Below are 16394 nucleotides of genomic sequence, written 5' to 3'. Positions count from 1 at the left end.
GTCACAGAGTTAAATTGTTTTCTTTTTTTATTTTATACTTTCCTTTTTATTTTCTTCTTGTTTATTTTCTTTTATTTTATTTCTATCCTCAAAATATAACAATTAACTCATACATTATTTCTTAACACGAACGAGATCTCGCGTAAAAGCTTACTCTTCTTCTTTTCAATTTTACTTTTAGAGAGTTGGATTGTCGCGTGACTCGAATGAGTATACCCTTAGCGGAAAAGAGTTTTGCGTTTATTATCGGTTGTTACGAGTCAACAATTCATAACAACGATCATTTTCATCCTTATTCGAAACTATTCGAATTATAATTATAAGTTAAAAGCGTTATCCATATGAAATGTAATAAGCGTTCGATTAACGATTAAATCTTGATCGACCGACAATATAGTATACTATTTAAATGCGTTTTATAGAGAAGAAATTTTGCTTTCGATTCGCTCTCGTTGAGATTTTAGTTACGGTAATACTTGCGTTATAGGTTTCCTATGAAAGTTGCCTAACGAATATCTAATATCACCGATCTAAGATATGACATAACTCGTTTCGATCGATGAACGCGGAGAAGTCGATACGAAGTATATCTATCTGTTTATCTGATAACAATGGTAATCGATATATTCCAAAGCTTTTTCTAATTAGCCAATAATTGTACAAAGTAATAATAGATTAACTGTTAATTATTTCTTTGTACATTTAAATATCGAACGAGTTTCACTTTTGTCGGTTTCGCGAGAAATAGGGGTCACACTGTATTCGAACTCGGGTTACGAAGGGAACAGGTGGACGAAGAAGGGTTCACCAACCAACCCTGTTTCCTGTTTTGCCGAAGTAGGCCAGTCCATATATGAAAAAGATCAAGAAATAGGATCCTTTGTTTTATAATAAAAAAAAAAAAAAAAAAAAAAAAAAAAATCATACAAGACTATTTCCATTGGTTCCAATATTGTTTTTTGGATAGAAAAAATGTGTGTGTGTGTGTGTGCGTGTATGCGTGAGAGAGAGAGAGGGGGGAGAGGGGAGAGAGAGAGAGAAAGAGAGAGGATCAGCGTTTTATTTATAAGCGGATATATACCGGGTGACCTCGAGACACCAGAAAATCGCCGAGGACAAGAACGAAGTAGGCGGATACCTGTTTTGTTAGCTTACACTCCTTTCTTCGTCCCCCAGGGACAAAGCATGGCCATTTTTAATAGAAACATTTGTTGAAAGCTTTTACGAATGAATCTTTTTTTATTTCTCTCACTCTCTTCGAAACCATCGAAGAGATACGATCGAGCGAGCACCGAGAGAACAGAGCAGGATCCACGCACCCTTGCTTTCGATTTGCATTTTGTCGAGATCGATTGTTAACGATAATAATAGATACGTGAAAAGGTGTTACATTGAAATAATAATAATAATAATAATAATAATAATAATAATAATAACAACAACAATAAAGAAAGACGAAAAACAAAAAAAAAGAAAACAAAAGATCTCGTTAATCCATTTCTTCGTTAAAAAATATTTCATATATTTTGTTATAATTTTCATTATCCTGTAATAGAATTTTGATTTTGTCCTTTCGAGTGTGGTGCGCGTACAAGATAGATAAGTGCTTACTTGGGATCTAAAAAAAAAAAAATGGAAAAACGAAAAAAAAAAACATTATGTAAAACATACGTGCCTTGAGCCGCGACTATTATTCCCACGAGGGGTAAAAGGATCTCGAACGCCAAGATCATTCTTCTCTAGCGTCGAGGAGTTTGCAGGATCGCATTGACGATTGGCACCGGCCTCAAACGTGTTAACGAACAAATCAGGACTCACGATGATCGGTCTTGGAACTCTTTGGGAGCACTCGGTAGTATCACGGGTAGCACGGAAAACTTTCACGAGAGGTTTCTGAGCCAGTGGCGTACCAAGAGACTTGAAAATGTCTCGATGACGTAGCAGGATAGGCTCGAAGTCGAAGGATGTTCGAAACGACTCTATGATACTTTTTCCTTTCTTTTTTCTTCTCTTTTTTTTCTTTCTCTGTTTCTATTTCTCTCTCTCTCTCTCACACACACACACTCTTTCTCTCTCACTCTCTCTCTCTCTTACTCTTTTTTTTCACTTGTTTCTCTCGTCTCAAATCACTTTCCTTTTATCGCACAATTACGAAACTCTCAAAAATCTCCTTCACCAGACATCGAAATCGCCGTTCTCGTTCTCCACGAGCTTTTCTCATGGCAGGCCGACTAATAACAAAGATTATTTCCTTTGAAGTTGGACACCATCTGTCAATGAATCGATTAGAAAATGACTACTTGTTGAGCCGCACTCATGATCCTCTCGACTACTCAACTTCACCGTTTCCCTTTTCTTCTTTCTCGAGCGTATCGCGTACACCCTGTACGCTCTAATTCGAGCGAAAGCGCGGGTATTTTCCAAACGTTATTATTATACGAACGAAGGTTCGGGGTTCTCTCGTTTTTCCTTTTTTTTTTTGTTTGTTTTTGTTTTGTTTCGTTTTTCTTTCTTTCTTTTTTTTTTCTTTTTTTCTTTTTTTGGTAAAATAAATTTTTCAAACGAACTTTTGAATACGAGCCCTTATAGGAAATAAACAAATCGATTACGATATTTTTGACGACATTTTTTATAATTCTCTCGTTTTATTTTCTCCGGTATTACGCGGCTCGCGACGACGATCCGTTCCCTTCACTGGCCGATCGTCGAATGTCCGGGGCCCGAGGCCCTCTATCGTCGCCACGATAGTAATGAAAGTCCCGTGTGGCGCGCGCCAACTCCAATCTCATGCCTTGCCGGTCGCTCGCTAACTATTTTACAATATTCTCAAACCATTTCATACTATATATCTATATGTATATATATATATATATGTATATATATATATATATATATATATATATATATATATAATATATTGATACTCGATATCTTTGATATACTATTCATTTAATTTAACCTTATAAACGTTTCCTTTATTCTACTATTTTCTTCTGGTTGATAAAAATTGAACGATCGATGGTAAATAGAGATACAATCGATTATGCCGATTTATTAATCAATACTTAGATATTATAAACTTCTACGGTGATAGTACACGACCTCGGATCAGACGAGCTCTCCTTCAGCGAAACTCGCTGGTTACGCAAGAGAGCAGCAGGTTCGATGAAATATCATGTCTTGTTGCATTACATTTTTTCTTTTTTTCTTTTTTTTTTTTTTTTTTTTTTTTCATTTTCTTTTTATTTCACTTTTGTTTCATTTGCTTGCTTGTTTCTTATTTTAAAGAGAAAAAGAAAAAAATGAGAAGAAAGAATAACGAATAGGAGAAATCTTACGGACTTTTGTATCTTTTTTTTTTTTTATTTTTTTTATTCTTTTTTTTTTTTTATTTTTTTGTTACCCTTCCCCGAAGAAGAAATCGTACGTTCGTTGGATCGTCTTGATCTCTTACATGTAGCGAGGTGAACTTGCCCTTGTAAATCTTCCATAACGACAAGTTAGCTGTCCGGTACTCTATCGTTTTATTCCACATTGCCTTCTTATTCCCGTCCGATCTCGATCGGTAAGCGATACTTCCATAATCGGGAAATAAGTAGAGTTAGATATACAGGGACCAAGGTATAACAGTATATCCTAGACACAACTGGACCGGATCGAAAAATCACTACCAACGACCGATCGACCCGCTTAAAGTGCATAAGTTAAAATTAAAGAGAACCGGTTTTCCTTTGATATCGCGTGCCCTAGCTAAACAGATATCTAGCTTGAAAATGTAGCTCACTCGCGCGATCTACATCCCCATATTTCTAGGATATAGACATTATCTTTTCTTTTTTGAAAGAAATTATTCCTAGTAGTTAGTAATTAGTATTCTAGATAATTTTCGTACCCAACGACTCGTATTCGAAACTCCACGTTTAAACATTTTCTTTCGTAAATGCGAGCATAAATTGTTTACCATTGTTTACCACGTTAAAATGCGAAAGTAGAAGATTACTGCTATTGTTAGAAATATACCTGGGGAAACGAAATTGGATGATTGTAAAATGTAAAAGAGAAAGAACATACATCATTTCATTTTTCTTTAATCAAACAATGGACCATTTTACTATAGATAATAGTTGTAAACAAAAGGATCGTATTTAACGTCGTATTAACTAACCAACGTCCACTGCACAACAGTGGTAGGATAGCCGTCTGTTTACGCTCGAGTATATAACATGTTTTCTAGTTCGCAAAATGTGGCTGCCGTTTTCGCGGCCATAGTCGTCGTTGCACTTCGTTCGCGACTTGATCGTCTCGGAAAAAAGGGTCGATTGTGGTCAGTGACGGTGAGTTTTCTTCTTTCACGGGACTCTCTGATGGTTAGCCTATAAGATTACACTGGCTTTACCGTTAAGTCCACTCTTCTCCCTACTCTTTACCTTTCGATCGACACTATATCCCCTCCATTTTAAATGTTCGCGCTCTTTTCTTGGGCCTCTTTTACTCCCACTCTATCCTTTCCTCTTACTCCCCTCCTTCTCTCTTTCTCTGTCTTGTTTTTGCTTACATTGAAGGAGATATATTATAAAAAAGACTCGCCGATTTTACACCTTGCATTATTTTATGGATTACTACATTTCTCTCTCTCTCTCTCTCTCTCTCTCTCCGTCTCGCGCTCTCTCTATCTCTCTTTTTTTCTTTCTCTTTCTCTCTAACCTCCTTTTGTCTTTCCCTTCTCTAGCAATCGTTGCTCTGCGACTTTTTTTTTGTATCAATCGACGTCACTACACGCTTAAGCCCCTTTCACCTCGAACAAGGCCCACCTTCTTATTCTCCCTTCTTTCTCTCTCTCTCTATCTCTCTCTCTCTTTTTCCACCTATTTCTTTTCTCTCTCTTGTTGCAAGGAGAAGCGAAAAATATAAATAAGCAAATACAGGACATTTTAACGTTCAATAAAGGAGAAAAGGAGAGGGTGTGAGGAACGGAGACTGGTTCTACTATTTTTCTGTGTTTCTCTTTTTCTTTCTCTTTTTTTCTTCCTTTACCTTAACCAATTTCAAATTTTAAAGGTTACACTCGGTTAGTCACTCTGATCGCATTATTTAATTCACCACGTGGACTATGAATTGTCACCATTAAATATGTCGTTTGCCTTTTTTTTCTTTGTCCTTTCTCTTTCTCTTTTTTTTTTTTTTTTTTTGTTTAAAAAATCTTTGATCTTTTCCGAAGAAATAGAGAGAATGATTTTGAAAATGTACGTCTCGTTTTTAATGTTAGATTTTTACGTTTATCTATTTATCGATATTCATAATTCGATTTCAGGATTTTTAATTTTATAAGATCTTTTTTGTTTTTCTTTTTTTTTTCTTCTTTTTTTTTTTTTAAATATATTTCTCCTTGATCCTTAGCACCAAAAGGATTTGAAATTCCGATATAATCTTTAAATGGCAAAGTTATTAAAGTCGCTCTTTCCTATGAAACGATATAACGAACGCGTGATTTCTCCTTTTGAATTTAAAAGAAAGATCCCTTGATATCTTCTTCATCGTAAAAGATATATCGCTCCTTCATCGCGTACGTACGTAATTATCTGTGCGAAGAAACTTGTCCGCTTTAGATAGATTAATGAGAGAGGATTCTTGGCACGCAAACCGTAGATCGCTTTCCTTCCGGAGAATCTTGTCGTGTCGAATGAATTGTTTAAGGCTGTTCGTAAGTTCTAATTTTTTAATGAATGGTTTTTTGTTTATACCAACAACATAATTTTTGATCGATCTTTTTTTATGAACAAAGTTTTATTTTAATGATGAAGATTTAAACGAGGAATTACTCAATTTAGGATTCGTTGCTGTTGTTAATTGCTATTCACTATCTTTGGTTCTATAATGGTTTATGCTATCAATAAGAACAATCGTGATTCTTGACCGATTTTTATGAACGAGATCTCATTTTAAAGACGAAAATACAATCTAGGACATACCTTTTTCGAAATTTTAAAAAAGTTTTATTTTCTTTTAAAAAAATCGTGTCAAAGAATGATATTTTTTTCGAGAATACGTTTATGCACGGATAAAAGGCTTTTTCAAAAATTCGAAAAAGATATGTATTGGACAAAATCTTCGTCTTCAAAATGAGATCTCGTTCATTAAAAATTGTTCAAGAAATATGTCTGTTTTCGTTGTTGGCGTAAATGCAATTTTCAATATTTTTCGCGTAGATAATGTTTTTTACTGTGGTATCCCTCGAAATTTGCGACAAAAGAAAAAAGCTCGTATCCTCGCTACTGATTTTCATATACACGCTTGAATGATGTAAGTTTATCAATAAAACTTACATCCATTCAAGCGTGAAATGGAGATTGCCTGTCTATTTGTGGCACATAAATAGTTAACGCTAAGATTTTCTAAACAATTCCAAACGCAAAGAAATGGATTTCACAATGATCGAGATTTAATTTGATATTGAAACATAGAAGAATTAAATTACATTATTTTTATTTATTAACGTTAATATATACATAATTATCAACAACGACACCATTCATCGTTAGATAAGTATAAGGATTTAATAAAGAAAAAACAAATTTCTATTATCAATGATTTAGATTTTGTTTTGATTTTAAAATAATAATAATAGTAATAGATCTGAGTAAACGATATTTACTTTTCGTATAGTGTGTATCGTTTTTTTTTTTTATTATGCGTATTCAATCGAAATTCAATATCCGGCTAAATGGCCGCTTAAATATAAGCTATATGTACATGTTTAACGAGAAAGAAATAATCAAAAATTTTCTACGACAATTAACAAACAGATTTAATATATCTTCGAAGTAAATTTATTTGTTTATTTGAGAGATATAATTTGCATATTTTTTTGAGCTTGCTTTTGTTTGGTATTTATACTAAATAGAAAAATGTCTGTCATACAAATGTGAATTGTCACACAGAGTTTATACATTAATACGATAGGCGGATGATATTTCTCTAAGTGCAATACTCGTAGTTCATATTTCGTCCGTATCTAACGCTGATAGTCACAAACGTTTCGATCGAAAGATGGTGAACATTCTTAATAACTTTAGATATATTGATCGATAATACTTTCAATTATTATATATCATTATCATTAACAATCATGCAAGTGACATTTTTTAATATAAAATTTCTTTTTCTTTTGTCATAGAAATATCTATTTTAAAGAATCGTCATTTCCTTTTTTCTCCATACAACGCCATCTTGATTTCGAATCGATGAATTTGAACGATTTACTTAATTTCTATCGATTTTATTCTTTTGTAATTTTTTTTTTCTTTTTTGTTTATTATTATTATTATTATAAGTTGATTGTCATAGGACTGTTTAGAAAATACGGAGTAATTTTGAAAAAGCAGAATTTCTTCTTCTTTTTTTATTTTTTTTTTTATATTTTTTTTTTTCTTCTAAAGTCATTGTTTCCGTTATGAACGTACAGCGCCATCTTCTCTCGTGGTATCGTCATTGCTTCGAATGCACGACGATGAGTGGTGTCGTATGCAGGAACTCTTCTGCTTGTGTGGACAAGTGTTCCTATAGTTGTGTTTGTCGTACTTTGTTATATTACTACTTGTAGGTATTCCAATAAAGAAACATTCGTGATGGTGCCGGTAGTTTTGTTCTTAGGTCAATACGGAAGATGCGGCTTACACGTTGCAATACTTTTATTATTCGTTGCTTATGTTATGTAAAACAACGAGAACAACGTAAGAATGAGATCTTTCGTATTAATATTAAATTCCAATGAATTCTTATGGGATTATTCCAATTAAATATTGAATGTTTTAATTTTATCATTCGTGCCTTTCTATAATTATCGAAGAACATAGAATTTTATTGCATTTTATATTGTATGTGTTTTAATTTTTTTTTTTCCTTTTTTTTTTTCCTCACATATAACCTATCATTTTTATTTCTATTTTGAACAAACAAATAATAACGGAATAAATGTGTTTGATTTGGTTTGTCAAAAAGTTCCAAGAGACGGCAACAAGATATTAGAGAGATTGTGAATATGGCAGAGAGCGGAACAGAGTCAAAAACTATTGATAATCAAATGAACAAGAGTCAAATGGATGTCAGCGAATGTCTTGGCAATTGGCTCATTTATTTGCAGGTATATATATATATATATTTAAAGTATAGCTACAAATCTTTATCAGAATATTAAACTTTTTTTTTCTTTACAGACTCTCAATGGTCTTTGTACGGCTGGTACTAAATTGGCACAATCTCTTCAAGCACTTTTATCCGTACATGATACTGTTGCTCAGTATCGTTTGTCTGGGCAATGCCTTGCTGGTTGGGAAGAATTATCAAGAGCTACAAATGTTGCCAGTAATACAGTTAAAAATCATGTGATCGCTGCCTTAAAGGATCATGAAGCCAGAAATAACGAAGGAGATAAACATGTCAGTAAAAGACATGTTAGTTACAATTTAATTATAAGTAAAATAACATCATTCATTGGACTTTTCTTTTAGGACATTCTCAGAGACAATTTGTTAACATTTATTAATTTGCAATATCAATTTTGTGTGGCCTGTTGCGAATGCCTTGGTAAGAGGATAACATTAATTTTATACCTTATCATGAATTCCTTATGTAAATACTATAATGTTAAATCTACATGTAGGTGGTATGGCTGAATGTTCTTGCTCACAGAGTGGTAGTGCTGATTGTGATATAGCTGCGCTTCAACAATGTTTCGAAAGATTATATAGATCACCAATTTCATCTTCCACGACGCAGCAACCGGTACAAAATTGTCACAGATCACCTTTACCATATCCATTGTTTCCTCTGCAGGTAGATAATATTAACTTTATGAAATTTTTTATTATATATCAATAATTATATTCCTTAATTAAGGTCCAGAGGAGATGGTCTGAGACAGCTGCAGCAGATATGTCCGGAGAATCTTCAGAAAATACTATGAGAAGATGGTCTATGCCGTGGGATTGTCGTCATGTTACAGAATGGCCGCGACAGGAAGTTAGATCGAGACTTAAAGTACCCCATCAAGATCGTAGTAGATCTACTACACCCGATTCCGTTTGGAAAGCCTCTGCAATGGCTAGTCAAGATGGTCTTCGCGAAGCTATTCAACTTCTGTCTTGTAAACCAGGTAGAAATAAACTTTAGCAAGGATTAGTGTAATCGACAAAGTAATTAATAAGATATATATATATATATATTTTTTTTTTTTATTGACTATAGGTATAAGGCCATCGAATCAGTTATCGGTTTACACTACTCAGCACATTCCTGGTGTGACTTTAACTACATGTAATTATGAAACAAATTACGATTCAACGGTTTGGCCTGAATCACGTAGAGTATGTTCACCAAGATGTTGGCCACACGATTCTCATTCGAGCGATCATTCCGATCAATCTGGACATCGTGACAGCGATCAAAGTGTTCACAGTGGAGATCATAGAGATTCAGGTAAAATTTATAATCCATTTAATTAGATAGTTCAAGCAATATGATCGTTTGTTTTCCCACCACAGAGCAGAGTGTTGCTAGTGGTAGTGGTTATGGGGATAGCAAAGATAGCATTCATTCTCATAGCGATCACAGAGATAATGAACTTGGTAAGTTTTTGCTACATAAGGTAGATTAAAAGGTACAGGAAATATTTTTTACTTTCATAGGAACAACGGAGGCTTTACCATCACGAAAAAGTAGTTCTTCGACCGATTCTTGTGTCTCTGCTTATAGTCGTTCTGGTTCTGAAAGTGCTGGCGGTGGGGTATGTGTTAAAACGATTGACAAATAATTATTCCTTCCGATCAAAAACTCAATTTTTATACTCTCGGTATATTTATAATTTTTAGGAATGTTCAAGGTCTCAGTTATACTGTATGTGGAGCGGTAACGATGTACCTTTCATTAAATTACCAGAAAGCAGTGAAGTGCAGGACGAACATCCGCCGACCTAAAGTGTGTGTTATTTTCTACTAGCCCCATCTCTCCCCCCACCCCTCCCCCCGGTTTCATGTAATTTGATATCGTGTCGACGAATTAGTGAATGTCAATTTCATTCGAAACTTATAAAACAGAAATATCTGTAAAACTAAATGGCCAGACAATGTTTTTAATGTAGCAGAATCACATAGTGATTCGACGAATTCCATTGGTGACATTTACATGTTTGATATTTAATGAGCGCAGTATGACAGCGGATTTTAACTTTTAATGGCTCATATAGATTGTGGGTCTATATAAAAAGAAAAGAAAAAAAAGGAAAAGGAAAAAAATAAAAAGAAAATAAAAATAAAAATAAAGAAAAAGAAAAACAAACCAAAAGAAAAAAAAAATCACATAACTATTGTTATCCGTTATTCTTTCATATTTATACTCCAAACGAAAGATTAACCAAGTTCCAAAGTAAATTTAATCGATTGGAACTTATCAAAGTATGAAAAGACTATGTGAAATTTGTTGTAATAATATAATTACGTTATTGTCGTGAGTCGATACATTTCAGTGCAATAATGAAACATATCATAGCTCATAATTTATTACAAATAACAGTGCGTATCGTACATTGTGTTAATTAGTAATGATTTTGTAATTAATGCGAAAGAAACGCATTATCGAGCGAAGATGTAATAAATTCGTAAATCAATAATTTAGTTTCGTATTCGGCAGTGTTACTCCGAAATGAGGTACGAGAGGAAGTACAATAAAGAGAGAGAGAGAGAAAGAGATAAATAGATAGATAAATTAGCCGAATAGTATATTTGACGTATTTACAATTTTATTCGTATGGCACAGTATAATTGATAAAACATACGATTCGATAAGTCGGTAAATTAAATAGATATTCCCGAGAAAAGGAGGTCGTTTCAAACGAATTAAGTGATTCTTTTCGATATGCCGCTGCAGTCATGTACAGAGACGAGTCGAACCTCTAAAATATTTCCTTATCGAACAGACATTTCTTTGTGTTGCCTATTCCACCGAATTCGACTTTTGTCGAATTCGTTTTTCCAAAAGGAACTTTAAGTTCTGGACGATGCATTGACTTAAATATTCATTAAATATTCCTTAAAAATTTTTTTCCCTTCTAAAGAAACCGATAGTCCTTTTAAAATTCTTAAACGCTAAGAGGATCACACTAGAGGATAAATATTCTCTATCCGGTGTTCCTTATATAACAAGCCCTTTTTGTTATAATTGCACCGTTAAAAAAAAAAAAAAAAAAAAAAGAAAAGAAAAGAGAAGAAAAAGAAAAAAAAATTGAAGAAAAAAGAAACAACAACAACAACAACAACAAAGTTCCTCTCCGTTACGGATCAACTTGTAAATTTTGTCTATCGTTGATTAGATCATCTCACATTGGGAAAACAATGATGGATTTTGTTGAAATTGCACTTTACGCGAATATTTCGCTTAGTTCGTACGACCTTTTTTTCAATTTTCCCTTCGTCATCTAATCGATCTCATCCTCCGTTAATTCATCTTCGTCCTGACCAAAATCATCGTATTGATCCTTCAGGTCATCCTCCTCTTTATCCATTGGACAGTGAATACACCTGGATTCATTGATCCCGTAATTGATGCACGTGTCGCCAATACACTCGCAGCAGCCATCGTGGAACCACCTATAGCTGGTTGCACCCATACTCTGACAGGAAGCTCGACACTTGTTCCAAGAGTTACACTGTGCCATGAACGCCACAGTACAGTTCACCGTCATCACGTTTGGCTTCAAAGGATGCATCTCTTCCTCCGCGGTTTCTATATCAAGCACATATATTCCGATACATTATAATCTTCAATTAAGTGTCGCATGTTTTTTCTGTCTTTTTTTTTTTTTTTTTTTTTTTCCTTTTTTTTCTGTTTCTTTTTTGTTTATTTTTCTACTTTTTCTTATTTTTCTTTGGTTTGATCATTGAATTGAAAACTTTTACAAGTATTAACTATTAAGGGAAAAAAGTTTTCTTATCGGACACTCACGCATGTGATATTTGATTTCTTTTTCTTGCTTCGGCGCGAACAAGGACATATCAAAATCCACCGGATAGGTAAAGGTGAGCCAACGTTCGTGCGGATCCGGTTCTGCTGTAAGAGCTTGGAAGAGACCAGGTACCGGTTCGCTGAAATCTTCCACGTGGGATTTTTTGCTTAACGGGTTGTCCGTGATGTTCGGCTTTGGGCAAAGATCTTTAAAAACATCGATAGAAGGAATATTCAATCTCTGCTGGTTATAATCATTTTATATTCTTTTATATATTCATTTTTAAATTGATTGAAATGATTCTTCTTTAGGGGGTTGGCGACGGTTCGGGAAGGGGAAGGAAGGGGCGACGACGGGGAATTTTTTCTTTTTTTTTTTTTGTTTCGCTTCTTTTCCTTTTTTTTTCTTTTACGGAACTTACCGACGCAAGAGCAACACTCGTCGTAGAGGTAGCTGAGACATGAGAAACACTCTTTGCAGCAGGTACAGGTGACGAGGTCGCATTTACAACTTTGAGTGAGCATGCACTTACTAACGACGCTTGCACAGATCGCTTCGTTGCAGGCTTCCGAGTAATCCGTTCTAGTCGCCAGGAGAAGAATTCCGATGGTAAACGCGGTGATCAGCGCGCTCCGGCACGTCATCGTGTTCTGAACAAAATTCGTGAATGGAATTCATTATTTCCACGATGCGCTATGAACAAGTCGATGCCAAGGAAGAAAGAAAGAGACAGACAGACAGACAGACAGAGAGTGAGAGAGAGAGAGAGAGAGAGAGAGAGAAAGAGCCAGGCAGTTCGCGTCTTTTTCAACGTTTCGGCCGACGACACACGTTGATTACGACGATAACGCTCGATTAAGATTATTAAGAATATTCATGAACGTGAGTCAGTACTTTGTGATGAGAGAGAGAGAAAGAACGAGCGAGAAAGAGAGAGAGAGAGAGAGAGAGAGAGAGAAAGAGAGAGAGAGATAAGAGAGAGATTGTACGTGTGAGAGCGAAAAGAACGAAAATTTCAGTCCAACGCGAATACTGGACTACGCGTTAAACCGAAGTCCGATTGCGTCGTACTTTTCAACTGTCATAGGAAAATCACTTGTAGGCGTGCGATAATAGTTAAAACTATACTGCGATATGTTTACATTATCTCAACGATATATTAAAACGAACGATAATGATTTTAAATTTAATATTTCATATAATTCTTTTAATACTTTTCTTTTTTCTTCTTTTTAATTTTCGCAGAATAAAATTACTCGCGTGTTACGAGTTGAATTGCGTCATAATTAAATCTATATTGATATGTTTACATTTTCTCGTCGTATAGGAGAGATCGAATGATCTTCATAATAATGAATTTCAAAACTCATCGATTGATATTTATATTTTTTTCATTGGACGTGAGACCGAATGAGAAAATTGTTTTAAATTTAATATTTCATTTATTTCTTTCAATACTTTTTTCTGTTTTCGCAATTTTTTTTTCTTTTTTTTCCTTCTTTCGTTTTTGTAACCATCACAAAATCACTTTTTTGTAAACATCACACGCGCCTGCGTTCATAGTTTTCCAATTATATTGATATAATTAAAATTTTTTCAATTTATATGAGAACGAATGAAAATTATTTAAATTGTACGCATGTTTCGTATTTGATTCAATACTTTTAAATTGTCATGAATATCGATTGTGTACGATCGTAAGTTAAAAACCTATCTCCTAAATCTACATTTTCTTGTGTTATATGAGAAACAAATGTATAAATCATTGAGATATCGCGCATTTGTATTAACACATTATTATTAAGAACATTCACGATTATTATTGATTTTTCAAATAACGAGTAGTAATCGAGAATGAAACATTTAGAAAATATGAGGTCGCAGAAATGATCGCCGATGAATCGCGGTGTGAATCAGTAAATCGCATGTCAAATCGCACACACGTTATAATCCAATGCAATGCAATTACGTTGAATACAGTTGTATCTTTCTAAGGTGCCAATTAAATGTCTATTTATATCGAGTATAACCACATTTTGATATATATATATAAAACCTTATATATATATATATAAAACAATAAGGTGAATCACTAACTCGAAAACATATATGCGCGTGACAGGAATAAACAAGCGTATTGACCACGGAATAAATTTATATTAAAATTCATTTCGATTGAGAACAAATTGTCATATTTTACATACATACTTCCGAGAATAAAATGAAAAGTCCGTAGACTGTATAAGAGTTTTCGTTTAGGCGCGTGGTCTCGAAGACATTAACGGGACGACTAACAGGACCGGCGTTTAGTTCAGCTTTTTCAAACCTGGATCCCCACTTTAATTTTAAAAAGGTTCCAACGTAAACCGAGAGACGGTGTCGCACCATTGAATGGAGTGGAGTAGTACGACTTTTACGATGACGATGACGACGACAATGACAACAACAATCATGACTTTCAACCAATTATCGAGTATTCTTCTTTTATGTTAGCGTGTCTAATACACTGATCAATGTGCTACCCCATTAATCTTTTCTCTTTCTCTCTCTTTAGCAACCCTTAGAGATATAGAAGCGATTGTGTACTAAGAAAGAGTAATTATATTTGATTTTGAAGTGACAGAATAATACTTATTACTGGATTAATGATTAGAATTAGATGTTTCTCTTTCCTTTTCTTTTTTTTTATGAACGATTTAATTTGTATCCTTCGTGATTATACTTTTCCTATAAACATATGCTAATTTTAAATCGTTGATCATTGTAATGAAGAAGAGTTTAAATCAATGACGTTTTATCGTATATTCTTACAGGTAAAATAGTAATTAGATTGTTTACGTTGAAGACGCGCCGATGCGTATCCGATGGCTCTATAGAAATTCCATTTCGATCGAAGTATAGACGTTGTCCGTCATCGTCATGGACAGACGCGTGCTTGTTAGAGCCTCGCCTTGTTCTGGCCCGAGGCGATGGAATAACTTCAATAACAAACGGCAATCGACTCCATGGATGAAAGGCAACAGTGATGTGTATGTGTGTGTGTGTGTGTGTATGTGTATGCGTGTGCATGTGTGTATATGTATATACCTAGCGTGGTCGCATAAAATGCGAATAGACGAAGGACCGCAGTCTGTGTTTCTCTTTTTAATCCTTAATAAGTCGTATTTATTTATGTCAAATGATCTACGAACAGTATCAATGATATTCGATTTCTAAGGATCGATACTATGATTTTTTCATATCAATCAGTTGGATCCAATTCATAGAAACAATTATTTTTCTAACAGTTTCATCTTTGCAATTTTATTACGGACAGATTAGAAGAGAAAAAAAAAAAAGAAAGAAAAGAAGCAAAAGAAGAAGAAAAAGAAGTGAAAGTTCATTGTCAAAGTTTCTGAATGTTGAAAAAAAATCTTTCTGGATCGATCGGATCTCTCGATCTGGGTGCGATTGGATCTCTCTCTCTCTCTCTTTCTCTCTCAAGCGCGCGCGCGCATTTAATTACTTACCTCTGATCTCGTAGAGAGACGGTGCGCATTTGGATTATATCGATATTTACCTTCCACATCTATCGGCGTATTTCCAGCGAACAGGAGCCCGCTCGTACCAGTTACCTACGCGTGAGAAACTATTTTAAGAGCGCGCAACCGGTTCGCGTTGCGACTGGTACAAGACATTTCCTTCGTGAGCCGCGGCGTCTTGACTGTTGAAACTCATGTCTAAGAAGAACTCGAAGAAGAAGTGGTTCCTCAATGGAGGACACTGGGGACCAGGTGAATCCTTTGGAATATTTGTTATCGGTTAAACCATTGGAATTGATAGTATCGTTAGACCAAACGATATTGATCGTTTATAAAAATAAGTTCGGAGTTTCGTTTTTCTTTCCTTTTTTTTCCCCTTTTTTTTCTCTGTTTTTTTTCTTTTTTTTTTTCCTTTTCTTTTCCCTTCTTTTCGATTCCTCTCTTATTCGATAATTTTCTTATTTTTCTTCTTCTTTCGGTATGTTTTTCTTAAGTGAACTAACTCTCACCCATCGAGTAATACCGTTACGACACTTTGCTCGATACGCTGTGCTTTGCGACACTGCCTGTTTGCTCATTGAAAAAATACAACTGGTGAACGGAGATTACGAAGGAGAGGAAAAGGAGAAAAGAAAGGAAAAGAAAAGGAAATGGAATAAGAAGAAGGAAGAGAGAAAATCAGAGTTTCATGATTGTCGATTGAATCCTAAGGTTGATGTCCTGGGGTTAAAGAGAGACAGAGAGAGAGAGAGAGAGACAGACAGACAGAAAAAGAGAGAGAGGGAAAGAGAAAGAGAAAGAGAAAGAGAGAGAGAGAGAGAGAGAGAGAGAGAAGTAGAGTAAAAGAGATAGAAAGAGAGGAGTTTGCGAGGGGGCAA

At 34.6% G+C, this 16394-nt stretch overlaps 3 protein-coding genes across 12 annotated transcripts in view; 1 reads left to right on the top strand and 2 right to left on the bottom strand.

Annotated features, from left to right (window-relative positions):
* fw (CUB and Sushi multiple domains furrowed) overlaps positions 1-2762 on the bottom strand; it is an 18895-nt gene extending 16133 nt beyond the window's left edge. Inside the window, exon 1 of the mRNA XM_035875066.2 lies at positions 1676-2762. Within this exon, the coding sequence (XP_035730959.1) occupies positions 1676-1733 (58 nt within the window). The 5' untranslated portion in view covers positions 1734-2762. The remainder of the gene's footprint in view (positions 1-1675) is intronic.
* The window catches only part of LOC118445496 (uncharacterized), a 27816-nt gene extending 16563 nt beyond the window's left edge, over positions 1-11253 (top strand). For 2 of the 4 annotated variants that reach the window (XM_085659633.1, XM_035875075.2), the window contains 9 exons: positions 7999-8140; positions 8214-8435; positions 8508-8583; positions 8660-8832; positions 8896-9151; positions 9244-9474; positions 9540-9623; positions 9684-9781; positions 9867-11253. In XM_085659633.1, coding sequence (XP_085515759.1) covers positions 8039-8140; positions 8214-8435; positions 8508-8583; positions 8660-8832; positions 8896-9151; positions 9244-9474; positions 9540-9623; positions 9684-9781; positions 9867-9971 — 1347 coding nt within the window. In that variant the 5' untranslated portion in view covers positions 7999-8038 and the 3' untranslated portion in view covers positions 9972-11253. Of the gene's footprint in view, positions 1-7486; positions 7731-7998; positions 8141-8213; positions 8436-8507; positions 8584-8659; positions 8833-8895; positions 9152-9243; positions 9475-9539; positions 9624-9683; positions 9782-9866 lie in introns of those variants that run through there. The other 2 variants (XM_035875073.2, XM_035875077.2) reach the window with 2 other exon arrangements.
* LOC118445500 (twisted gastrulation protein homolog 1-A) lies at positions 11141-16394 on the bottom strand. 7 transcript variants are annotated; one of them, XM_085659641.1, is made up of 4 exons: positions 15505-16394; positions 12528-12645; positions 11995-12201; positions 11141-11775 (listed from the first exon to the last, which is right to left on the bottom strand). In XM_085659641.1, exons 2-4 carry the CDS (start codon positions 12637-12639, stop codon positions 11468-11470), a joined length of 627 nt encoding a protein of 208 aa, XP_085515767.1. In that variant the 5' UTR covers positions 12640-12645; positions 15505-16394; the 3' UTR covers positions 11141-11467. The 7 variants fall into 7 exon arrangements, with proteins under 7 accessions (XP_085515767.1, XP_085515766.1, XP_035730980.1 ...); XM_085659640.1 differs by having other exon boundaries at positions 15555-16394; XM_035875087.2 differs by having other exon boundaries at positions 12417-12645; positions 15505-16389.

Source organism: Vespa mandarinia, chromosome 10, assembly GCF_050613455.1.
Source record: "Vespa mandarinia isolate Hongniang chromosome 10, ASM5061345v1, whole genome shotgun sequence".
NCBI classification, from domain to species: Eukaryota; Metazoa; Arthropoda; class Insecta; order Hymenoptera; family Vespidae; genus Vespa; species Vespa mandarinia.
Note: the sequence above shows the minus strand (reverse complement) of the source record. Positions and strands in the feature narration are given on the sequence as shown.